We start from the raw sequence: 25,651 nt of genomic DNA, 5'->3' as shown, positions 1-25,651 counted from the left end.
ACATTGACAAACTGGCACATGTCCGAGGGAGAGCAAGCAGGATAAGCAGGAAGTCTGAAAGGCAAGGACTACAAGGAAGGGCCACCTTGACCAACTTAGCTGGGGGAACATGGCAGATGCCCTCCGACAACATCTGAACGGTTACACGTCTCCAATCCATTTGAAAGGTTTAAGTGGCAGCCATGAAACTGTGCTTGCCTTGATCCAAAAGGGACAAACACTGGACAGAATCCAACAGAATATTTTCATTGGCACGAATGCAATGGCGTAACTTGGGTCTTCCGAGTTTAGCTGCAAAACTCCAAAAAAGCAGTGGAGAAGCTGACTCTTCCCAGGAAGAACGTAGCATCAGGAGCTATCTGTGTCTTTTTGTGAAGCATCTGAAGCATCTTGGCTCTCTCTAGGCAATCAGGATCCCCAAGATTTTCAAAAGATTAGGTCTTTTGAGGTGGAAACAGCTGGAACAGATTGGTTAATACGGATCAACAAAGATGTCTGGGCTTCTTCTTTTTTTTTAAATTCCTCGAGGGTGTGAAACCAGGAATCTTAGCTTATTGCTGTGTAAAAATACAGCCATAGATTCAACAGTCCCATAATGTCGGTTAGGTTGAAGTGAGGCTTCTGGAAATGCTCATTTAGAGGTATTCCATTCCGATTTTTTCCCCTCAAAGATGAAGCCCAAAGACAGCAAACAAGAATTTGTACTTTGGAACAATTGATCCGGAAGCGTGCATTTCACCACTCGCCAGCAAAGCGGTTACGCTGTGTTGGAGAAATGGCAAACAGGTTCTTCCTATTCATTGTTTCTCTCCTGGGATGGCTGCTCCATGCTGCGCAGGCAGGTTAGTTCATTTTATAACAAGTTACCTGTGTTTCCTGTGGCTTGAAATAAGAGGGTGGTAGTGCCGTCGTGTGCAAAATCAATCATCGGCGAGTGACCCAAAATGTCTGACGGAGGGTTGGTACAGAAGAAAGCCGGCCATGGGCTGGACATTTGTCAAGGGGAACCTTTACCTTTACCTCTAGAGCTGAAGGATCATCACACCAAGTTGGGGGGAGTTACTTTGTGGGAGAATAACTACTATCATCCCCCTCCAAGGTCCCAGGAGAAATAGATGGGGGGCCCCTATGGCTGCCCCCCCATTTCAGCCACTTGAGGCAGCTCCCTTTCTTTGCCAAATCATTGAACTGGTTCCACATAGTGTGTTCGCTGCATTACAGTCACTTGAGAAATATAGAAGGAAGACAAAAACATACAATTGACTTGAAATTAGAACCGATATACAGACTAATAACGCTAAAGCAAAAAAACAAACATAGTTATTTCATCACTGGAGCATAGAATATACCCAAATGGATTGTTAACATGCAGTTTGAGCCATTATCACAACACTCTTTGGTGTTGTGCCTTTGTGCCATCAAGTTGCTTTTAATTCATGTCAACCGTAGTAGGGTTGCTAAGGTACAAAAGAGATGTTCAACGACTATTTTTACCATTGCCATCCCTCCCCCCCCCCAATGATTTTCCATGGCTAGGCAGGGATTTGAACCCACATCTCTGGGTCCGACACTCCGTCCCCTGCTGCCTCTCCTTTTATCAGTATCACATAGATATCTTAGGTGTGCTTTTCAGATCTGCTTCTAGACGGCGTAAATTAGGAATATATTCAAAATGTCATAAATTAGGTCTGACTCGGTTTACCATCTAGGATGCTATGTTCATTCATTATTTAGGAATCAAGAGGCATTAGGTTTAGAACGTCCACAACCCCAATTTGAGTTTGAGTTTGGACTAGACATGGGAGGTTCATATTCGTGTCCCTGGGGATACGAGTAGGAATAGGGGCGCCACAGGTACCACAGAGATCCAGTCCCTCCCCAGAAACCAGCAGGTCCTCCCAGCGGCCGGCATCATTCTCATTGCACCCATCACGGAAGTAGCCCAGGCAGCGTTTTCCCACCAAACAAAATGAAATGAACTGTTATCAGCATTGGTGATTCATCCATAGGCTGTATCTCAGACAACCCAAATCCAATCTTCACCAAGTTGGAAGGGGTGGGGGAGGAGAATCAGACCAAGAGTCAGGCCAAGTTTGGCAAATATTGGATTTGAGACATCTGAGGTACAGCCCCCCCCAAAGCAGATCCCCCCCAAGGGATTCACAAAATCCAATATTTGCCAAGCTTGGAGGGGGTTGGGAGGAGAGTCGGCTGAAGACTCACTGCGTGTTTGGCATCGCTAACTCACAAAGGGGCCATTCTACCACGCCCAGAAATCCCAACAAATTCCTGGATCGCTCAGTGGTTTAGGTCTCTGGCTGTGGAACCAGAGGTTGGGAGTTTGATTCCCCACTGGGCCTCCTTGACCTCAATGGTCCATAGGGCCCCTTCTAGCTCTGCAGTACTAAGATAAATTGCATGAACCAAAAAATGGTTTTTTTCATCGAAATGTTCTCGGTTCGTAGTTCATGAATAGCCACAACCCACGAACCGTTATGAACATCTGTTTCCTCAGTTCGTGCCCGTCTCTGTCCTATTTTTGAAAAGCAAATAGATGAGGCATTCAGGAAAGGTAACTAGGACTTGCTGGTTATCGGCCTCCTGTTTCCTAATATTTCAGGGCTGAAAACAGAAGGTGGGTTGTTGTAAAGTTGTGGAGGTAGGCCGCAAACAAACACAATATTGCCCCAAAGCTAAAACCTTCGAGCTGAGCCATGTATGGATGGAGCGGGCAGTCTAGGCAGGAGGATTTCCACATAAAAGCACCTTTGCCTCTGATGCAGAAGGACCACACGAATCTGGGAAAACCTCAGAGGGAGACATCATGAAGATCACTCTTCAAAGACCTGGTTCGCTGGCTTTCATTCTGGACAGAGGCAATGATTCTTGGCGACTCCTTTCTCTCCCTGCAGAGGTTTTGATTCACCGGGCGGAGGCGAACAACGTCTTGCATCGCTACAAAAGGTACAACACGGGGTTTTTGGAAGAAATCCTGGAGGGGGACCTGGAGCGTGAGTGTGTGGAAGAAGTCTGTGATTTTGAAGAAGCTCGAGAAGTCTTCGAAGATGACCAGAGAACGGTAATTACCGGGACGTGAGATTACTCAGGGTCCAACTAACTGAAAGGGGTGCATTGGAGAGCAGACCCATGGAAACCAATTTTTAAAATCCCCATGTTGTTCTATATATTGTCATGTGGATCCTACCGAATGTTTGAGTAAACCGCCCAGAGTTGTACATACACTAATAGCCCATCTTTTGGAGCCCTTAAGGTGTACACGTGGTTTCCTGCCCATCACACACCACACAGGGAATTGAACCCATGTTCCCTCTGCTGATTCCTTGCTTCTAGTTCTTGGGGCTGAGCTGGAGCCATTTTTAGGGCTAGGCTGGAGCGATTTCCCGATGGACAGAAAAGTCATTCTAAGGAAGACCGTTTTCAGTGCAATTGGACGTGCAGCTTTCTCGCCACCTTATTGCAACCGTGTTTAGGATCAAATTGTAGCTGATGAGCAGAGATTAAAGCACAATATTGCTCTCATGAAGAAACGCTCCCTTTGGGTCCCAAGTCGAATGTAATGCGAAGGGCATCTGCCTGAATTTCTGTTTGTCTTTAATTGTACTCCTTTCCTTCTAGCTTATATTTTGGAAGAAATATCGTGGTAAGTGAGCTCTGTCTTTTATTTTATTTTTTAAAATCAGACTTCCGTTACATTTCATTACTCCACACTCACTGCAAAAATGGAAATTACAGGCCACAGAGAAGTCCCCGGGCGTAAAAATAAGGCTAGGCAGGATTTTTATCAGACCACTAAAATATTAAAAACAGGTGAGTTTTTAAGTCTAGCTCGAATCTGCTTCAGACTGAGTATTTGCAGAGTGTGAAGGAGGAAGGGGAAAAAGCACTCAATAAAATTAATATAATATAATATATTTTAATATTATGTTTAATATTTCAAGGGTTGGTTGTTGTGGGTTTTTCGGGCTTTTTGGCCATGTTCTGAAGGTTGTTCTTCCTGACATTTCGCCAGTCTCTGTGGCCATGGGCATCTTCAGAGGACAGCAACCTGTGCTCTGGTGTAGTTGGCTTGGGAGTGCAGTATTTATTTCAAGGGTTCATTAAATGAACATTACCTGTTGTTGTTTCTGCCATGCAATGGAAGACAGAACATGATGGCTTGGAACAACTTCGCCAAGATATAAAATGTAATATGCAACAACAACAACAAAAATTGAAGTGTCTCTTTTCGAGATCAGACCAATGGAGGTTTTGATTCAACATGATGTGTTTCTCCCAACTCCCAGAACCAGCCAGAAGTTCATGGGAGGTCCCCCCACCCAACCCAACAGGACGTGAGTCAAATAGCCCTTCCTCACAGTGTCATGTCTTCTCGCAGTCCCTAAACATCATGCCCAAACTGCTTATGTCCCCACAACACCACCTCAAGACACGTGCCTCATCCTCGTGCAGAAGGGCAGAACTGATCACATGGAGGAAAGCCTGTTTTAATTGCCCCACCTCCGGCAGCAGAGAAAACACTCTGCTTCGAATTGGCCTTCATATCATGTGATCAGAAAAAATAATAATAATTTGAATTTGTCTACCTTATGGCTGGAGCAAATCCTGCAAAATTCGACTGCATTGTCACAGCCTCTGTCTGAGATGGGCTGTTCCTCGTTTGTTCTAATGCACCAGCTTCTCCGGCAAGCCGTTGTAGGTGATGGCATGTCATCACCACCCCTTCCAGTTTAGAAAACTGTGACATTGATTTGATTTCTTTTCATCTCCCCATCAGACTCCTCCTGCTCAACCAACAACGGAGGGTGCAAGCAGATCTGCGAGAACAGCCCCACAAAGGGAGCTGTCTGCTCCTGTGTTTCTGGCTACAGACTGAAAGAAGACCAGAAGTCGTGTGAACCAACAGGTATAAGATTTGCTGTGCAGGTTAGCTGTGCCAGTTTGAACAGCCAGTCTTTCATCCTCCCCGCTGGCTGCAATGTGTGTTGTCACTCACTCGGAGGAAGCTGCATTGAACTCAGTGGCACCCGAGTAGACATGTGTACGATTGCAACGCCCATGATCCAGACCTGGTGTAGAAACAGGGCCCTTTGAAACACAGGATCTGTAATCATTTCCTTGCAAGGCATTTGAGGTTCAAACAGCAGTTACGTAAACCTGTTGGAATGGGTGCTGTCCACTTGTTGTTTAGTCTTGCAAATGCCACACAAGAATGCATATACAAGTGTTTTTGTCTCCAGAGACAGTTCAGGCTTGATTTGATCTAGGACCCCCTTGTTTGTCTTTCTGGAAGTCCAAGGCATCCACAAAGCTCTCCTCCAGCAGCACATTTCAAACAAGTTAATTCATTGGGAAATCTCCTCCTGTTTCTTCTTTGACGTACAAATGCAGAGGTAGTCATTTCCAGCCCAACTTCCATGTCAAGCATAGCCAAACTCTGGTGACAGTGCTTTTGGAGGGCAGAGCTTATACGTGTGGTCTCGTTTTTTCCCCATAGTGCCCTTTCCATGTGGAAGGATCACAGCCCCAGAGGTCAAATTGATGCACTCATCAGATACCATGAGCACCCCCCAGAAAATGCCGGGCCATCCTCCACAGTCAGCAAGACCAAAGCGAGAGGCAGTCGAGATGAACAGCGTGAAGGGGGAAGTCCCGTGGCAGGTGACTCACTTACGCTTGGCTGTTTTGCACCCTTGACTCTCCTGTTACTCAAAGAGAACTGATTGTTTTAGTTTAGGACTAGTTTAGGATCTCAGTCCATCCAGATGTTGATTGATTTCTGCTCTCCCTAAGTATAGTTGTCAGCCATCCTGCCTTGAGGATGATGGGTGCTGGAGTCCAGCAAGATCTGGAGGTCTACAGATTCCTCAACCCTACTTCAGTCATCCATTCAGCATGGGGTGGAATTAATCCAACAGACCGAGATGAACAGTTCCCTCCTGAGACATGCCATTCCCTGGGGAAAACAGCTAAGGGCACCCCTAATGATTCCATTCTCTTCCATTCCCTACATGAATGCCATACCACTTAAAAGTTGAACTGGACATTGAGATTTTAATGATCACTGGACAGTGTCACATATTCCTTGTGGGTTTCCCATTAGTGCATCTGCTGGATGCTGGGTGTGTCTCCCAGTCCTACAAATTCTGTTATCCTTGAACTCTTTTCTTCACTTTAAAAGTCTTTTCTTGTTTGATAAAATTCAGTGTGATCAGAAGGTTACAAAGGTGCACTCTTGATTGCACCAGAAAGGGTGGCTTTAACGAGAGCGATTTCCCTTAAAGTGAGTCATCTGCTGGGAAGTCATTTAAGCCCAGCCCCAATAACTGGTAGTGGGGGCACAAATCAGGATTGGACTGGAAGACATTCCCCCCTATTCCATATGATCATTGTGAAATAGATCACACCAGACCTCTCTACATGTGTTCCAGTTTGCGATCTGTCCTCCACTGTGATCATACCCTTAGTATTGAAATCCTCCAGCTCTCCGTACCTAATTCAGGCTTTGCTGCCCTCTGGAGGCAGCTGCCATCAACACGTTTTCCTTCCTTTTCCTACTTAATCATCATCCTGTGCCACCAAATCAGTTCTGATTAAGGGCAACCCCTCTTTCAGGGTTTTCCAGGTAGAGAATACTAAGAAGTGCTTTACCATCCCCTTCCTCTGGGGGGCGACCTGGGACCGTGCAGCCGGCCCAAGGCTACCCAGGCTGGCTCTTTTCCTAGCAAGCCCAGTGTGGAATTGAACTCCCAACCTCTGGTTCCACAGCCAGATACCACTGAGTGATCCAGTCAATTGGGAGTGAGCCTCTTCAAACACCGTCGTTATTACTTCTGAATAAGCCGTATCTCACATTTCACTGCCAATATTCCCGATGACAGAGGCCAACTCCTCTGATAAGTTGCATTTCTTAAAATTTTTCCCTCTGGTCCCATTTGTTTCATGCAGCTTGATAAGAACTTCTGCATCCCCTTCCTTCTCATCAGCTAAGTGGCTGTATTCTTTTTCAAAACTTCCAGGCCAGTTTTAATAACTCGGTCCCCCCTTTTTTCTACTCACAGGCTTACATGTACAGCTTTGAGAGGAGAGGATTTTGTGGAGGCGCTATCATCGACGACAAGTGGGTTCTGACTGCCGCTCACTGCTTGGTGCACCAGCCTCACACCGTGGTGGCAGGTAAAAAGTGGTGTGGTGTAGAAACAAGATGTGCAAACTCTTCCATGTCTTGTATGCCCACACAAGGGTGAGACACTGCAATGGTTTTCTCCTTACCTGTGGGACTGTGAGATATTTTTGTGTCACTCTTGAGAAGAAATTTCACATTTGTGAGGATGATTTTTTTCCAAAAGAAGGCTCATTTGCTCTCTCTCTCTCTCTCTCTCACACACACACACACACACACACACACACACACACACACCTTTAAGGTTCTCTTTTCTTTTCTTCTGTTCCTGTCCTGAGTAATGAAATTTGGAGATCCTGAAACTTCTTCAAGAACTAGCAGAAACAATTACCCATCAAGCACAGTGACAATCTCTTATCCTTATCACAACAATACACCCACAACAAGACACACTAATCACCCATCTCCCAAATAGGACAAAAGCCTATCTCACACCCATAAATACTCCACTCCCAAGCAAACTGCACCAGAGCACAGAGTGCTGTCCTCTGAAGATGCCCACGGCCACAGAGACTGGTGAAACGTCAGGAAGAACAACCTTTAGAACATGGCCAAAGAGCCCAAAAAACCCCACAACAACCATTAGAAACAATTATCGTTCAGCACGAGGATAATTATAGACACAAGGATTCAAATCCAAACTTTAAATGGTTCAGCAAGCCTTGTCATGCTGAACTTGGAAGGTGTAGTTTCTGCCCCGTTCAGATTTTTTAAATTTCTCATTTCTGTCTGGGATAGAAAGGGGGGGGAGATGATTTGGGGCCAATTCAGAAGCAGAACAAAAATAAATTCACCGTCGCATCCCTACCAGACACTTCTTAATACATACCCGATGGCTTTCTCCCCTCCCAGGTGAATATAATACAGATGTTTTTGAACACACGGAGCAGCTTCGTCGCATCGTGAGGGCAATCCCACACCCAGCGTACAACATAAGCAAGAGGTACCAGAATGACATTGCCCTTCTGGAGCTGGATTCGCCCTTGACACGGAACAAGGACGTCACCCCCATCTGCCTCGCGGACGAAGCATTCACCAACCGCCTCCTCGAGCGCAAATTTGGCCTCGTGAGCGGGTGGTGGACGCCGTTGGACCAAAGAAAACCAGCGAATGTTCTCCAGGCTCTGAAAGTCCATCAGCTTGACCAGGATAGGTGCCTGAACAGCACAGGACGTACCGTCATACCGAATGTGTTCTGTGCAGACAGCCGCGCCGCAACTAAGAAAACATACCAGGCAGACAGTGGCGGCCCTTATGCCACCGACATTGGCGGCACTTGGTTCCTCACAGCCATTTCCACTTGTGGGGAGCAGTGCGCTGGAGAGGACAAAGAAAACGTTTACACTGGATTAGCAGACCATATTGAGTGGATTAAAAACACAACAAGCCTTATGTAATTAAGATAGAACCAAAAATTATTTTCTTTTGCCTTTTGGAGAGCTACGGTAGGATGACGGTATCCACAAGTGATCGTATTCCAAGCCAGAAACCCACGTATAGCTTATTCTATGGCTCCCCCTAGTGGCCAGTTCTGATAATACACCTTGGAAACACAAATTTCTTGGGGAGTGGTGTTAATGACTATTTTTAGGCAGTGGATAACTGAAAGCGTGGGTACTGATCCCGCAGATACTGTGGCCCTACTGTACTCTGATGTTGGAAGGGCAGGGAAATGTAATCATTCTAATTCCACCCACCCCCTTTGAATGGTTTCACAGAAATAACAATAAATAACTAAACCACCACATAACTGAACATGCTTTTCTTTTAGAAAACATGGGAAATGCCAGTTGGGAGATTAAAGAGGGGGGGAAACTGTGAGTGTTTGATGCAGAGCATCATTATGTCAATGAGAAGTCCTTTATACTTACAGTATTCAAGGGTTCCCATTCTTCTACAGAACAATTTCCTTCCTTCGCAGGCTTGTCTTCAACATTAGATTCAAACCACAATAACTCCCTTGCCATAGTCAGAGGAGGGTCAGCCACCCCTCTCTTCTCCTCTCTCTCTCTCTCAGTTACGCCGCCTGGTTTCCCACACAGGGAGGGTGATGGACCCAACCCCCAAATAGCTCTCATACGGTCTTGCCCAGGACTGGTCACAACTATGGCCAGAAAGGACTCGTTCCACAGGAAGTCCCAGGTTGCCCGAGACATCGCCTGTTCTCTTGGTTATGGGCCCCTCTCTCTGCTCATTTTCTTTCTCTTTCTTCTGTTTGGCCCCAGAATGGTGGCTTCCTATAAATCTGTCCTTTCCATTATCTCTTGGCCTTTTCTTTCACTATCTCCATCCAGCCTTCTTCACTCTTATCATCCTCAGCACTCTCCTCTCCTCAACAACATTCACCCTCTACCTCCATTTGTAACTGCCGTCCTTCTCCTCCCACTTTTATACATTCCTCCCTGCCCCACAAAATGGCTCTCCCTGTAACCAGTTCCTTTCCTGGGTGTTGTTGTTGTTGTTGTTGTTGTTGTTCTTTCAAAGTCCACTCCTCCACCTCTTTCTCCAGGGTCCCCATATGGACACTAGTGGTACATTCCTTGGGCTCAGATGGCCCACATCTGATGTTCAATGGTATTATCTTCTCTCTCTCTTTTGCTCTGTGTGCGTGTGTGCGTGCATGCATGCGCCACGGAGCAAGGTGATGCCCAAAGTGGGAAGAGGGTGAACAGCTCCAATGGCCTTCAGAGGAAGGCACTGAAAAGAGTCATGACATTGCTTGAGACCTCATTAAACCATCCAATCAGAAGTGAAATTATTAGTTTTGCCTGTGCTAGACTGTCACTGATACACTGAATCACTTAGATTAATTTTTTAAAAAAATCACTTTGATTATTTTTTTAAAAAATAATCAACTTTTGATTTTTTTTAAAAAAATAATCAACTTTTAATCAATTTAATCAAAGTAATTAGATTTTGGGGGTAGTGTTGATCATGAAACTGCCTGCAGCTGTGGCTTCAATCCCCACTTTTCACAAAGGCAGGCCACCTGAAGGACCATATCTCCCCTTATGAACTTTCTCAGCCTTTAAGATCATCAGAGGAGGCCCTCCTCTTGGTCCCGTTGCCAGTGTAGGCACAGCTGATGGGAACATGAGACAGGGCCTTCTCTGTGGCAGCTCCCAAGATCTGGAATGCTCTCCCTCAGGAGATCAAGCTGGCCCCCTTCCCTTTTATCCTTCCACTGACAGCTGAAGACCCTTCTTTTCAAGTCCCTGAATGCCATTTTAAAATTAATATAGTTTTTAATGTTTACCTCCTTTTAATTATTCAATTGTATTTTAATTCAGTGTATGGCTTAAATTGCTTTTTAATGAGCAAACCAATTTGCTCCTGCAATGCACCAAACAATGGAACAAATGTCCATCTGAAAGAACCGTAATGTCACTTGACCCTTCCATATCAGTCTGGACCTTATAAAAACTGGTCAACGTCAGGCTGATTCGGATAGTAATTCAGAATTTGTCCGAATCTGGAGCATGGCCCTCATTAAGTTCAGTCTGGTCATATCCGCCTAGAGTGGTCCTTTCGGACCAGATAGGCGGGGTATAAATCAAATCAAATCAAATCAAATCAAATCAATCAATCAATCAATCAATCAATCAATCAATCAATCAATAAATAAATATCCACCCTTCAGTGACCCTTAAAGACTTCTTTGTGGCTCTCATGGTGTCTCTGGAAACCTTCTTGTTACAAATGAATCCATCTTTGTATTCTACACTCCATTTGACATGCCAGATGCCTCATCAATTTTTTTTTTAAGCAAAGAACTGGCAATCGGTAGCCTGAGTCTATGACCCTCCTGAGAATTTAGTGGGGAAATGATCGCACAGCAAACACCGTTTGCTCAAATATAAGGGCAGCCATTTTAGAAGCTCTGGGAGATACCCTTTGAAGGACCTTCAAACATGAAGGCTATCTTCAGCGTTTATTCCCCCAAACAAAGCAAACAGGTTCCTGCCCTTTGGAACGATGGACTGATCCTGCAGCTCCCATTTCGCAATCCATTAGCAACCCCTTTTCGGGAAAATGGCATGCTGCTTCTTTCTAATCACCGTTGGTCTCCTAGGATGGCTGCTCCACGCCGAATGTGCAGGTTGGTCTCTTGCAAAGCTGACAAAAATGCTTGTGTTTTTAATTTCGCCCTGAGATAAGAGCCCCTTTCTGCTAGCTGATAAAGAATTGATCATTTACAGGCAACTCGGAACGGCAGACGGTGACCATTTTCCTCTTCTTCTAGAGCAACCCCATTTGAAATCCAACTTTCTCTAATCTAAAGGACTTTATTTGATCCTCAACCGAGCTGTTCCACTTTCAGATCCACCATGGAGAGAATGGGTTTAGGGCTCAAGCATTAAAAATGCTGTTAAGAAGGAGAAAGGAGAATTACAGACAAGAGACTGGAAATATTCCTTTTCTGGGAAACTACAGTACCCAGAATCCCTAGCCAGCAGGGCCACAGGCTCCCAGTTGGGGGATGATAGGCGTTCCGAAGTAGCTTCTTCCAAGTGTTGGTTGCAACGCAGATATAGAGTAGAAATACTGGGAGGGGAGAAATGAATTTATCTGAGCTTTGGAACATTAATGCCAAGAGGTATTTAAAATGCATAATGAAGATATTGTTTAATATGAACAAAAAGTGTAGTGTGTGTGTTGTCTTTTTGTCTGTTTTAGGTGGTGCTTGTAGCCTATGCACTACCAAGTAGAAGCACGGTCCAGCTAAAATTGTCTTGTGGGGCCCTGCTCGCATCTTACCCACCGAAATTAGGGAGTTTAAGAAGTACTGTACGATGGTTTGTCTGCCCGAGTCACCCGGGGCTTACCTTGGGCAAATAAGCTGTAGGTCGCAATGGGAGAAGTTAATAATTATTATCTCAACGGAGGCAGAGAAGGCAAGATCCTCAGGAAAGGCACCCCTCTTTAGAGAAGATGTCAGTGCGAGAAACGCATCATAACTGGCTCTGAATTAGATTCGTTTTGCATTTGATGGTTGGGATATTAGAGATTCCCGAGTAGAACGGGCAACGTGATAGGATCATAGAAAATAATCCCAATTTCATTTCTTCCTCCTGGACTTCCTTTCCCTCTAAAACTTCAGTTGCACTTCTGCAAAAGTCAGAGCTTCGAACTCAAGGGTAATGCTTTCTTGTACAGACTGGAGGCTATAAATATATAGGCTCCTGTCAACCAAGGAAAGGTTGAGACAGAAGGACCTCAATGCTGGAAAAGCTAAGTCCTGCAAAATCTCTTCAAAATGTGTCGGGGATTAAACCTGAGGACATGCAGAGGTTAACTGCAAGCACCCCGTGGTCCCAAATGTTGCCAATTAGATGTGCTACATGATGGAGGAGGCCGAAGGTGCTCACAAGAAACAGCTCTTTCTTGCATGTAGCTGTAAATCCTTAAAGCTACACCTAAGCCTGGGTGCTGGAAACAAAGATGTATAGTGGGTTCCAAGCCACACCCCCACAGATGCTGAAAATACAGCAAATGCTATTTTAATAGCGAATGCATGGTCTCCGTCTCACTCTAGTGGCCACGCTTAGTAACTTGGTAAATACCTATTTCTAGGATTTTTCTTTTAATATTTCCAGACTGTGGGTAAGTGAATCAACAGATACTGATCCCATAGATACGGGGGGCTCTAATGGACAGAAAAGCACATCATTAGCATTCCACATGGAGATACGCAATAGTCAGTGTAGTGGAAAGATAGACAAAGATTCAGGAGAACTGGGTCCAAATCCCTGCACGGCCATGGAAACTCATGGGTAGGTGGCACTGATAAAAACCACTCCTTAAATATCTTAAATACCTTGCAAGTTCCACTACGAACATTATGAGAATTCCAATGTGACAACACATCACACCGGGGGGGGGGGGAGAGAATTTCCATTCTAAGGTTTCAGAATATTCCCATACATAATCTCAGAAGTAGACAAGAGATGCAGCAGAAGTAGACAAGAGATGCAGCAGAAACAGGGGACAGGTTTCATTATTGCACCTTTAAACAAATAAACAAAATTCCCCACTGTGTTGCCAGCTCCCTGAAAGCACAAGATCAACATTGAGGCAAAAGCTGGGTTAGGCTGTTCCTCCCTGAACATTTAGTTATTTGCTTTTAAGGATTTTTAAAGCCACTTATTGACCCAGGAGCGTTCCCCACCGGCATCCCTAGTGCACAGTCTGAACTACATCCCTGCGTCCCTCTCACCAATAACATCTACCTGTGGGATTGCGGGCTGTGCCTCTTGGAAAACCACTGTTTCTGTTCATTGTTGTCCATCTTTCTTTCTGCTTTAATCATTTCTTTGCCTCCCAAAGTTTTTGTAAACCGGGAAGAGGCAAACGCTCTTTTGCAGCGGTATAAAAGGTACAATACAGGACGGCTGGAGGAGATGGTCCAGGGAAACCTCGAGCGCGAATGCTTAGAAGAACAATGCAGCTTTGAGGAAGCCAGAGAAGTTTTTGAGAACGATGAGAAGACAGTAAGTTTTGACTGCTGGGAGGCCAGATCTAACACAAGGGGAGACTGATACGAGTCATTCAAGCAGAGTTTTTTTCTACACTAGAATCGTGGTTCCCAACCTTGGGTCCCCAGATGTTGTTCTTGAGCTACTGGGAATTTTAGTCCAAGAACATCTGGGGAAACAAGGTTGGAAACCATTATGTAACCTGAGCATGGAAATCTACCAACTTGTACCAGGCACAACACAATGGGTTAGGGAAGCGAATCAATTATCTCTGCACTGGCAAATGTTCCCGAAAGCACAGTCAGTGGTGAAGGATTCTGGGAGTTTTAGTCCAAGAACAACAACTGGGGACCCAAGGTTGGGAACCATCGTGTAACCAGAGCACAGAAATCTACCAACTTGTACCAGGCACAACACAATGGATTTAGGGAAGAGAACCAATTATCTCTGCACAAATGTGGTATAACAAATCCCATTTTAGTCCGTTGAGCCTGAGCACACCCATTGATTTAGCTGCATGACAGTGAGTCCACACCTGTGTGGATCCCATTGCTTCAGTGGGACTATCAGTAGCTTGAAGCGTTTAATTGCTTCCTTGTTTGTATTTGTATTTCAATTCATTTTTACCATTTTCTTTGTAGATGGAATTTTGGAAGGTATACCTCGGTAAGTGATTGTTTAATTGAATCTCTGTGTACGTGAGAGAAATTGATAAACAAGAAAAGTAGATGTGTTCCAGGAGGAGTCACAGAAAGTGCACCTCATGGGATACGTTTGGCTCCTTAGCTCAGGGGTTTTCAGGTGTGTCAAACTACAACCCCCATCATCCCCAGCTGTTGACTGGGAATGATGGAGGATGCATTTATATCCCTCTGAAGAGTCCCATGAGAGTTTGGGCTGTCGTATTTAGTCAAAGTGTTGGAAAAAATACTCACCTAGTGAATCTTTAGTTTATGTGTCTCAAAAATGTGCTGCAATTCATTACTTTATCAGGTACATGTCTGTTCCAGTACTTAAAGGAAGTAGATTTCACTCCACATCCCTAGAATACAATTTTTTTCTGGTGTGAAACTTAGCTACATCTGAGATATGAAATCACCTGCAGTCTCATAGGAAGAGCAGAAACATGCACCAGACCAAACAACAAACTTAAAACAAACAAACACAACCCTATTCATTTAAGTACAAATACAGAAGACCATCAGAAATATAATCTCATCCGTCAATCACGAATTTTTGCAATTTGTATTGTTTGGAAGATCTTATTGCTGCCGTTAGACCCTGGAAGAGTTCCTTACTGGGACTACAATCAACTCCCTGAATCCCTGGGAGACGCAGAGAAACACGAACTTTTCCAGATTCTAGTTGCAGTCAAAACAGGGTCATGAACCTCAAATGTATCCATCCACCCATCCAGACATCCGATTTTGTGTAACACTCATCTGGCCAATGGCCATTCTGGACAGCTCAAAGCAATAATACCTGTAACAACTGTTGCATTGAACCGTCTCCCACCTTTGTTTCCAAGATGGCGATCAATGCTTGTCTAACCCTTGCCAGAATGGAGGCCGGTGTCAGGATGACGTGAGCAACTACATATGCTGGTGTCTGGCAGGTTTCGAAGGCAGGAACTGCGAACTAGGTACGTGAGCGGCTGCGATCAAGTGGGTTTATTGACTTAAAGAGGCACTTACCAACAGCAGTGGCGAGCCTGATATAGAGATGGGCACCAACCGAGCCATGAGCCAGAAAAACCGACGCATCGGTCTGGTTCGTAGTTTGGTTTGTGGTTCAGTTCAGCGATCCCGTTTGGCCGTAACAAAATGAAGCACCAAACTCGTTTTGCTTCGGCAAAATGAGATGCCCGCCCACCCCTTTCCCGCTGCTCCATCACCTGTCTGGTCCTGCCACCATCATCAGAGGTCCAGCTTCACTTCTCTGCGCATGCGCCCACCGCCCAGCAGGTAAGTGGGCACATGTGCAGAGGCAGCAATCCTGGCTCCTGGAAGGGAAGCCGGCCCACGGTCTCTGATGGGGGCAGCAGTGGAGGCGGTGGCAGCAGGACCAGGCACGGAGGAGACAGGAGCAGTGGGAACGGGGTGAGCGAGCCACAAACCGGCCCGTTTTCAGGGTGGGTGGGTTGTGATGTTTCAAGGGTTCGTGGGTTACCATGAACCACAAACCATCCGAAACCACTGTTCTTCCAGTTTGTGCCCATCTCTAGTGGGGTATTCTGTGTCATAATGCATGGTGTCCTCCACACTAGGTGAACTTTTACTATGTAAAGCTTAGCATCCTTTTTCCTGCTGGCCATGCGGGTCCCGATCTTGCAAAGCAATCTCAGGCCATTTCTTGGCCTTTGGAGTTGTGGAGCCAGAAGCAAAACCCCACCTCTTTGGGACATTTTTGGCAGGCTTGAATCTATCAGGTTCTACCATTTTTCATCAAAGCCGCAGTAAGACAGCCACGTCATCACTATTTCAGTATGGCCGAAGTCCCTTCCTCTCCCCTTTGCACATGGACTGAGCTCAGAGAAGTTACTTTTGGGGATTGCAACGTCCCAGGTCTGCCAACAGTGAACTCGATGCAACTGTTAAGTCTAAAGGAGGCGAGGCCCGTTCAGTCAATGGGACTTGCAGGGGAAAATGGACTGGCTATGCCCCATACATACAGGGGGTCTACTCTAATTGACACTAGCGAGACGATTTAGTCTCTGTGTGTATGCCTGCATGCGACACCCACAAAGAGTCCCCCTGTAACACCACACAACACACACAAGCCATTCTGTGCTCTCCTGTGAGCAGTAAACCCAGATTTTCCTGTCTTTCTTCCACCAGCATCTTCTCCTTCCTTATTTTAAGGCCTCTTTTCTTGCCATGCACTTCTGATGCCCTTCCTTTTCCCTGCTCTTCTCTCTCAATCCGCAAACAGATGCCACCTGCTCCACAAAGAACGGAGGTTGCAAGCAGTTCTGCAAGAACGGCCCAACGGGGAAAGCGGTGTGTTCCTGCGCTCCAGGTTACAGGCTTGATGACGACCAGAGAGGCTGTGTGGCCACAGGTAGTGCAAAATTAAGCATTTTGGGTGCTGGAAGCGGACAGTAGAAGCAGATGCGAGAGGGAGCTCACCTGAGCACACGCTAGTGTTGGAGAGCCGTGATTCATTAAAGCTTCTGTGACTGAGGAATCAGCTGTCCAAGGAATGCTGTGCTCAAGTGCCAGAGGCCAATCAGAAAACAAGAAAGTTACAGGAGAGGAAGAATGCTTTCATTGTGCACTCAGATGCTCTCAGCTGCAAAGGAATCCCCATTTTTAATATTGGGTTATCTGTAATAGCAGTTTTTGAGGTGGAAAACAGGCACCATAAATGCTTAGGAGTTCTAGCACTTTCCATCACTAGAAGGAGCAGGTCTTTGGCAAAGCTAATGATTCTTACTTGCCTGTGCCTTCATTACAACACAGTACTTCCTCTGCCCTTGTTATTCCAGCCCCAATCACCCAGACATCTTTTAGGAGAGTCTGACCCACCTTTTGCATGCTCTACATTTTCACAGATGAGAATCCACAAGGGCTTTCTTCTTCTTCCTCTTCTTCTTCCTTTCTTTTTTTTCTGTTCCTGCCCCTGCAGTGCCTTTTCCTTGTGGGAGAATCACAGCCCCAGAGGCTGCCAAGAAAATCACTCGCTCCCAAAACACGCTGGATACTTTGAATTTCACCAATAGTACCGAGGATCATCTGGAAGAGGAAGCATTGGAATCAGACAACACCACACAGATTGTTGCCCAGACGAGGTCCAATATACGAGTGGTTGGTGGCTCGGACAGCTTGAAAGGGGAGGTTCCCTGGCAGGTAATGGAAAATCATCTGGGTGGCTTTGCAGGTCGGCTGATGGCTGGAACGTTGCAAATTTCTGGTTAGGACCAAGCGGGATGCAGGAAAAAACACCCTTCCAGTCATCCACCTCTGTCTCTCCAGCCCTTTTGCTTGGCCTTGAATGCCCAAAATTCACCTCCTCTGTTTGAAAGACCACTGAGCTTAAACAGAACAGGGACAAGTCCCATGTCCAACGTCTCTCTCCGAAACCTCCCTCCCTCTTGTCCTCCAGATGGACTCCTAAATGATTTGGATAAGGAAGGTTTTAGGAGCTGCAGAGTTTTTGAATTTCCCATGGTGGGAAACATCAGCAGAATGCACATCTGTTTTCCAGTACGTAAGGTGGAGCCAAAAAGTGGATGGCCCTTAGGTTTGGGGCTTCAAGGAGAGCTTAAAAATAGTCCAGTCCAGAACCTCTCACATTTTCACTCCACTATTCTGTACCCCGTTTATGGAAGGATATCAGTGAAAAAGCTTCAGCCGTACCTTATTTTAATTCCACCTACATTTTTATTCATGGTACACAACATACAAATTGTAACCAAACTTTGCCCAGAAGAGAGGGTTTTTTTACCAGTTCTGTGTGTTTCTGTATGTGCCATCAACTCAATTCTGACTTACAGTGACTCTTTTCAGGATTTCCCACATAGAAAATATTTAGAAGTGATTTCCCATTTCCTTCTCCTTGGGACTGTGTGATTTGCCCAGAGCCACACAGGCTGACTCTGCTCCTAGTAGACCCAGTGGGGAATCAAACTCCTAATCTCTGGCCCCAAAGCTTTAGACCTAAACCACTGAGCTATCCAGCCAGCTTCTTTGACCAGCTATTCCTGTAGAATTGTCTACTTGACTTCTAGAGGCAGTTGCCCCCCCCCCCCAATATGTCCCAGCAAAACCCTGCTGAAAACTACGACAAGCTATGAGAAGCTCCCAGTTCCTGCTGGCCACACTATGGATCCATCTGCTTCACAGCTTTCAGGCATGGGGTTTTCTTGGCATGTGAGAGAGTATTCCCCAGGGGTACTACAATTCATGAGCCCTGATCCTGTACATCAGGGGTGAGCAATTCTGCCCCGCTCCCTGAAATGTTTGCTTTACAAAACTCTCTGGGGGCTGGAGGTCCCACTGCCTACTTAACATCCCTTAAAACATCACTTTGGGGGTAGATGAGCACCATCTCTATTTTTGAACCATAGCTCCCAGAATTAGGGTCATGCAAAGATACGTGTATTGATTTGCATGCCAATGCATCCCATAAGGATTTATCTCCATTGTTATGATTTAGGTCCCACCCAATTCAACGGGTGCCCCGGATCGAAAAAGACTTTTTATCAAATTCTCAACCTCCCCACAGACTTGCAAGAGAAAATGAAAACTGGTTGCAATGTATTTTTTTAAAAAAAGATCTGCATGCTATTTGGAGACAAAATTCAGCCTAACAAAAGGAAGTACATGTTCTAAATTCCAGATAAGGCACAGGGCTCACCTCCCTGCGCACATCATCATTGAAGTGAGATTCTGGTCTTTGATTCCATGTCACGACTGTCCTCCCTAAGCATAGCTAGCTCGGGTCCCCTCCTTCCTCCCAGTCACTTCTTCCTCTAATTCCTCCTCCCCCCTAAAGTCTGGTCCTTCCTCAATCATTATAGAAATCAGATTCCAGAATCAGTCTAAAGAAATTCTGCTTTGCCCCAGAACCAAAATTTGCCCATTCTCCTTTAGTCCAAAATCCATACAGATGGGTCCAAATCAGGCCAATTCAATTCAGGATTTGAGATTTGGCTAAACCTCATGTCCACGCTTACCTAGTCTCCCTAAGCGTCCACGAGAACAGTAGAGCTGTGGGAGATGCCGCTAAAAAAAGTAACTTTTCCAGCTTGCAGACTTGTGTGCCCTCCGAGGCGCTATCACTCGGAATAGTCATCTTCGCCATTTGCCAGACTCCGTTTTCTCTTTGAACAGGAATTCAACTCCATTGTGGGTTGATGGAAAACTTCTTGCGTTCACAGGTACACCTGCTCAGCCCTGAGCGGAAAGGCTACTGCGGCGGCTCCATCCTCAATGAAAAGTGGATTGTCACGGCGGCGCACTGCCTCGAATTCGAGCCCCACATGATTGTAGCAGGCAAGTCATCCCAGCCAAACCTTGCGCTGGCGGATGAGCATTCTCTACCTGGAAAAAGGTTGCTCGCATTCAGCCTCCCACATTCAGTAATAATAATTACCTGCCTTCAAGTCAATTCTGACTTACGATGACTCTTCCCAGGGTTTTCTAGGTAGAGAATATTCTGTAGTGGTTTCCCATTCCCTTCTTCTGGGGACATCCTAGGACTGTGCAGCTTGCCCAAGGCTACCCAGGCTAGTCCTTCCTGCAGCAGCTGCAGTAGGGAATCCAACTCCCAAATTCGGGCTCCGCAGCCAGAGGCCTAAACCATGGAGCTATCCAGCCAGCTCCACATTCAAACATTGTGGATTTCGGAGCTCTCAGCTCAGAAACGAAAGCAAAATCAAAATTCTCGCTCATACCCAAGTAGAGATGCCTTTGGCTTTTTAACCTCGGTCCGCCCCAGTGACCTCTCTGTCTCTTTTCACCAGGCGAACACAACGTCGATGCTTTGGATCACACGGAACAATACCGCCGCGTCGTGAGGGCGATCCTCCACCCCACGTACAACAAGACGAACAAGTACCACAACGACATTGCCCTTCTGGAGCTCGAAACGCCCCTGGAGTTCAATCATTACGTCACCCCCATATGTATCGCTGACAAGGAGTTCACCAACAACCTCCTCAGGCATGGACTAGGCACCGTCAGTGGCTGGGGGAAGCTGCTTCACGGCGGGCGCATGGCCAGCGTCCTTCAAGTCCTACGGGTTCAGTTTATTGACCGCCCCACCTGCCTGAGAAGCACCAGGTATCCCATCACACGATACATGTTCTGCGCAGGACATCCGACCGAAGCCAGAGACACGTGCCAAGGAGACAGTGGGGGCCCCTATGCCACCGACATTGAAGGCACCTGGTTTTTGACGGGAATAACCAGCTGGGGGGAGCAGTGTGGCCAGAAAGGCAAATATGGCGTCTACACCCGGGTTTCTCAGTATCTTAAATGGATAAGAGACACCACGAGGCTTAAGTAGGCCGAAAAGCCAACATCTTGATTCCCCTCCTTTCCCAAGCTTAAGCCCTATGGAAGCCCTACATCACCCCCGTATGATGCGCAAGAAGAGGGGAAGGCTGTTTATAGAAGGAAAAGCCCCTGAAATAAAAACTTAAACCCAACAGACACATGATGACTTAAGGCCGTCGTACCTAAGCTTGTGGCTAAGGACCAGAAGATACTTTCCAGATGACCCACCCTTGGAAGGTTAAGTTCTTAAGTGTTGAAAGATGGGTGATGGTCACAACAGCTGTCCCCATCTCCTGCAATTTACAAAGGAGCTTGCTTTCCACGGGTGCTTTGTCATTCGGACGGGGTGCAAATATAACTCTTCATCTACAGGTGTAATTGAAGATCTGCCTCAATCACATCTCTGAAACCCCATCGGATTTCAACTTCTGTCGACGGTTACCTATAAAGTACTGATTGGCCCTTAACTTCTGAAAGTCTGCAAAAAGTGCACGCCTGTATGTCTAAAATGATTTTGCAGTTCTGTTTAATTATTATTATTTTTTGGTTGGCTTACCATGTCTAGAATCATCTTCTTTCCCAGATGGGCAGAAACAAACGTGCACATAATCTCACCGCTTTTTCTGAAAATAGTTTCTCAGATTCCCAAGGAACCATACATGGCAATACTTTCACAGCAAGAGATGGCCAGGATTCACTCCCGGAAGAGCGAGGAAAACACAAAGCAATAAAGCCAAAGGGTAGAGCCGGTGCTGTAGAACCCATCGCTGTGAAATAATTTTGGTAAATATTTGGGGCAAATAAGCAAATCCCTCAGTGCATTTTTGTGTATTTTAATGAAGTGTAGTGATACCAACAATAAATGACCACATCAAACAAGAAGATGTCGTTGCTTTGGGTTCTAGCAGCACAAAACCCACCACATAAGATGAGAAGTTCTCATATAATTTCTTTATTTAACAATGTTTACATCTTAGGTACAGATTTAACACATATTGTACAAGTAGATTTACAATTATAATTTAACTTTCTAGGCAGTGGGGAGAAGCCCCTCTGGTGCAGCTTGGAATACCATACATGTTTTAAGGTCAGGCAGGAAACCTGTCTACTTTTTAAGATTGCGTCAACAATTTTGTGCAAATTTTTAAGTTTGAACTGTGCAACACTATGCCTGTCCACTTAGAAGGAAGTCCAGTGGCACTTACTCCTGAGGAATCATGGCTTCTGGCCACAGCCTGAGACAGGACACATAGATTTGCAAAACTAGGCATTTTCATAAATAAAAGTATGTAAAATTCAGACCTAGAGAAGACGGGATTAGATGATCAAGCGATTCCGTGGGTGTAGTGGCTGGTGGTGCAAAGTATTTAAAGTATGAAGTTGAAAAAAAGGGGCCCACTTCACACAGAAACGCAAGCCTTTTGGCAACAATTGACTTGACCCTGTTTTGATCTTCAAACTTGCATTTAAACTTTTGATGGAATTAAGTCTGTTGTGAATATCTGTCAAATGAATGCATTAGGAATTCTCTGAAGGCATTCCACGTTGTTTCTGTTAACTGAAAATGGATCCACATTATTCTTTCTTTTCTGGGTAACCTGCCAAAGGCTAACAAACAGCCCCCCCTCCACAGCCTTGTGGCAAACTTGGCATCTATGGCTTTCTTCTTTTAAATAAAAGAACATTTTCCCCCATTGTGTCATGGAAGCAAAATAAATGAACAATATCAGCATACTGAAATATACAGTAGGACCCCCATATCCACGGGATCAGTATCCACTGATTCACTCATCCAGTCTGAAAATATTAAAAATACTAAAAGAAAACTCTTAGAAATACCGTATTTTCTGTGTATAAGACGCCCCCACTTTTCTAATCCAAAATTAAGAAATCTAAGTGGGGCTTAGCAAGTGTAGGGGGAAAGGGATCAAAGCGCTGCAAGATCGCTTTGATCCCTGCTTTCCCCTCCACTTGTTTTTGTCCTCTTCTCAGCTTACTTCCGTGTATAAGATGACCATCAATTTTTAGTCTAAAGATTTTAGACGAAAGTATAGTCTTATACACAGTAAAATACGGCATATGTTTCTAAAGATTAAGTCACCAGAACTGGCCACTAGAAGGAGCCAGAGACCATGGTATATATAGTGTTCACTATAATGCATTTTTCAGTATCTGCGAGGGGGCCTGGAACCGGTCACCCACAGACACGGAGGTCCTCCTGTATTGATTCTCTTTTGGCATTCAATTTGACCCTTTTGTTTTTACTGTCACAATCAGGACAGTCACAACCCTCAACACTATCTTTACTGAGATTAGATGTGTATATCTTATCACCTGTTTATTTACGGATCGGCACAGAAAAATTGAGAAGAAACAGAGAATAGAAAAAAAGTTCTGTAAGCTTCAGAAAAAAAGGGGAAGAAAGGAAAGGGTAAAAGAGAATGCATTACCCTCATTCCAGCATCACGTTGTTCTTTCTGAAGATGCTGAGGAGTGCAGTCTTGTTGCAAACAAGCTTATAGTGCAAATGTGAACACTGAACTCAGTTATGGCACATAACTGTCCTCCAATTAAAATTACAATGTAAACGTGGACACCTCACTCCTAGGGAGGCAAAGAAGCCCAGGTGAGTTGTTACACAATAAAGCCACCTGAATCCTTGCAAGAACCCTGGGTCCAAGAGCAAAAGGGGACCCCGCTTCCCCTCAAGATTATTGCCATGCTATATGTCACTCAGCCCCTAATATGGTCTTCCTGAGGCTGAGGTCTGCTGGGCCAGGTTCACACCTTTCCAGAAAAAAATAACCTGGATGGGTAGTTGGGGAAAAGAAGGGACCTGTAAGAAAAAGCTCCGGTCATCTTAAGGAAGGTTGTGGAGACCACCAGATGGAGTTCTTGGATGACGTTTGCTAGATGCTACGATGGTGAGAAGGGGTTCAATTCCACCCCACATGGGATAAACAAATGGCGCCATGTTTTTTCAAGAAAGAATGGCTTCTGTTGATGGTCACGGTGGGTGTTGGTGAAGCTGTGATGGGCGGTGGATGCTGATGGATGATGGGTAGTACACAGTCTTCCCAGCAATGACATAATTGCTCTCTTTTTTTTTCTTCAGCAGCCATTTCAAACCTCCACTGGAGTGTTCAAAAGTGACATGACCTCAAGTTCTCCCTTCAAATTCAGGGGGAGCTTAATTTTCTTGCCTTATACAGGGCAGCGTCTAAAAGGCAATGGAAAGTGACATTAACGTCAGAATGAGTGTATATGCCATGCATAAAAGGCCTTTTGTGATCAAGCAGGAGTTCCAGACAGCCTCAACCAAGCTGCCAGCTAAAGGAAAAACTCAGAAATGTAGACATAGCATTAGGGTCATAGGTGAATAAGGACCCTAGAAGCTGAGGCCTACACTGCTAGCTTATCACTTCTCTATTATTATCTATGTCTTTATCAGCCCCATGATACTCATGAAAAGAAGCATGGTAGGAAGGCTGCTTTCTGTGTTAAGAGGTAACAATATACAGTTGTGCCCCGCTTAACGATTACCCCATATAACGACAAATCCGCTTCACAACAATGTTTTTGCAATTGCAATTGCGATCGCAAAACGATGTTTTAATGTTTTTTTTTTTGCTTTGTGACGATCGGTTCCCTCCTTCGGGAACCGATTCTTCGCATTACGACGATCAAAACAGCTGATCGTCGGGTTTTCAAAATGGCCACCGGCTGCTCAAAATGGCTCCCTGCTGTGTTTTTGGATGGATTCCTCGCTTTACAGGCAGCGAAAATGGCCGCCCCTATGGAGGAGCTTCACTGGACGGTGAGTTATTCAGCCCATTGGAACGCATTGAGCGGTTTCAATGCGTTTCAATGGGCTTTTTCATTTTGCTTTATGACGTTTTCACTCTACAGCAATTTCGCTGGAATGAATTATCTTCGTCAAGCGAGGCACCACTGTACCTTTTTAAAGCACACAACTTGGCATTCTGCAGGCATGTTGTAAATTAAGGCGGCCATCCGTACGCTTGTGACCTAAACTCCTAAAGTGCATTGAAAATGTGCAAACCAGCGCATTGCGAACAGTTTTCCAATTTTTCTAATTGGCCTTTGGCTAAATATTTCCCTGGCCTGTGAAATCTTGTAAGGAGGACCCAGGGGCATGGTAGAGAGAGAGAAAAAGACTCATATCCATTCACTAGGATTACCAATACACTTGAATTGAGGAAGAATTGTATGACCCCCTAAGGAGGGATGAGGAGGGGGGTCTGTTTTTGTTTTGGGTTCTTTCATGGGGCTTCCTCTTCCGTTTTCAGGCCCTTTCGAGAAACTCGTAAGAGCTCAAATCTCTAATGTGCTTCCATTCTGGTTTTCCTCCTTTGAATCTCCGGCGCTGAATTGAGTTAAGGACCCTCAAAACGACTCCAAAATATCTGGGTCAACACAACTGCTTCCAAACGCAGGCAATGTAAAAACAGTGCCTAGGAAACAGAAGTTAACAGAAGTTAACCCCAAAGCCCCCATTCCTTATCTGTGAGAATTCCGGTGTATTCACAGCTATGAGTAGCATTCAAGTTTTAAGGCTGTAGTTAGGGTTGAAGTTTAGTAAATGTGATCCTGCATTTCTTGAAACTGGTGGAGGTTGGTGATTCCCATTTCCTAAGAGCGGTGAATTGGCTCTAAAGGCATCACCTTCCCTTGCAGTTCTAGGTTTAGCTGGAAGTTTTACAGGAGCTCTCCAGGGTGCTGACCCTGCTTGAGGAACACAGCGGACCCTCGACTTGCAGACGGCTCGACTTACAGATTTCTCTGGCTGCAAAATTTAGGTTTGACTTGCAGCCGGAGAATCGACCTACAGACCAGAAAAAAACCAAAATGGAACAAAAACGGAACAAAAACGGCCGGTTGCGGGATTAATCGGTTTTCAATGCATTGTAGGTCAATGGAGACTCGACCTACAGACTTTTCGACCTACAGCC

At 45.4% G+C, this 25,651-nt stretch overlaps 3 protein-coding genes across 10 annotated transcripts in view; 2 read left to right on the top strand and 1 right to left on the bottom strand.

Moving 5' to 3' along the window:
• The first annotated feature begins 685 nt into the window (after nt 1-685).
• Nucleotides 686-8,951, top strand: LOC110084966 (coagulation factor IX). The gene is made up of 7 exons (XM_020804733.3): nt 686-842; nt 2,913-3,079; nt 3,637-3,661; nt 4,796-4,924; nt 5,516-5,679; nt 7,080-7,194; nt 8,054-8,951. Exons 1-7 carry the CDS (start codon nt 776-778, stop codon nt 8,596-8,598), a joined length of 1,212 nt encoding a protein of 403 aa, XP_020660392.3. The 5' UTR covers nt 686-775; the 3' UTR covers nt 8,599-8,951.
• A 2,131-nt stretch (nt 8,952-11,082) lies between these two features.
• Nucleotides 11,083-21,277, top strand: LOC110084962 (coagulation factor IX). Its single transcript, XM_020804727.3, has 8 exons — nt 11,083-11,300; nt 13,529-13,692; nt 14,319-14,343; nt 15,206-15,319; nt 16,609-16,737; nt 17,305-17,525; nt 19,559-19,673; nt 20,144-21,277. The coding sequence occupies exons 1-8, from the start codon at nt 11,234-11,236 to the stop codon at nt 20,686-20,688; spliced, it is 1,380 nt and encodes a 459-aa protein (XP_020660386.3). The 5' UTR covers nt 11,083-11,233; the 3' UTR covers nt 20,689-21,277.
• A 337-nt stretch (nt 21,278-21,614) lies between these two features.
• MCF2 (MCF.2 cell line derived transforming sequence) overlaps nt 21,615-25,651 on the bottom strand; it is a 51,270-nt gene continuing 47,233 nt past the window's right edge. For 7 of the 8 annotated variants that reach the window (XM_078380562.1, XM_078380559.1, XM_078380560.1 and 4 more), the window contains one exon: nt 21,615-23,898. In XM_078380562.1, coding sequence (XP_078236688.1) covers nt 23,858-23,898 — 41 coding nt within the window. In that variant the 3' untranslated portion in view covers nt 21,615-23,857. The remainder of the gene's footprint in view (nt 23,899-25,651) is intronic. The other variant, XM_078380561.1, reaches the window with a different exon arrangement.

This window comes from Pogona vitticeps, chromosome 11 (assembly GCF_051106095.1).
Source record: "Pogona vitticeps strain Pit_001003342236 chromosome 11, PviZW2.1, whole genome shotgun sequence".
NCBI lineage: Eukaryota > Metazoa > Chordata > Lepidosauria > Squamata > Agamidae > Pogona > Pogona vitticeps.
The sequence above is the reverse complement of the archived record's forward strand: the minus strand, read 5'-3'. Positions and strand labels throughout refer to the sequence as shown.

What these genes read in the sequence shown, in the direction of transcription:
- LOC110084962 (XM_020804727.3), top strand. Translation starts at nt 11,234, where the DNA reads ATGGCATGCTGCTTCTTTCTAATCACCGTTGGTCTCCTAGGATGGCTG. An exon ending in GCTCCACGCCGAATGTGCAG is followed by an intron (nt 11,301 to 13,528) that starts GTTGGTCTCTTG and finishes TGCCTCCCAAAG; the next exon opens with TTTTTGTAAACCGGGAAGAG. An exon ending in AGGCAGGAACTGCGAACTAG is followed by an intron (nt 15,320 to 16,608) that starts GTACGTGAGCGG and finishes ATCCGCAAACAG; the next exon opens with ATGCCACCTGCTCCACAAAG.
- LOC110084966 (XM_020804733.3), top strand. Translation starts at nt 776, where the DNA reads ATGGCAAACAGGTTCTTCCTATTCATTGTTTCTCTCCTGGGATGGCTG. An exon ending in GAAGTCGTGTGAACCAACAG is followed by an intron (nt 4,925 to 5,515) that starts GTATAAGATTTG and finishes TTTTCCCCATAG; the next exon opens with TGCCCTTTCCATGTGGAAGG. An exon ending in GCCTCACACCGTGGTGGCAG is followed by an intron (nt 7,195 to 8,053) that starts GTAAAAAGTGGT and finishes CTCCCCTCCCAG; the next exon opens with GTGAATATAATACAGATGTT.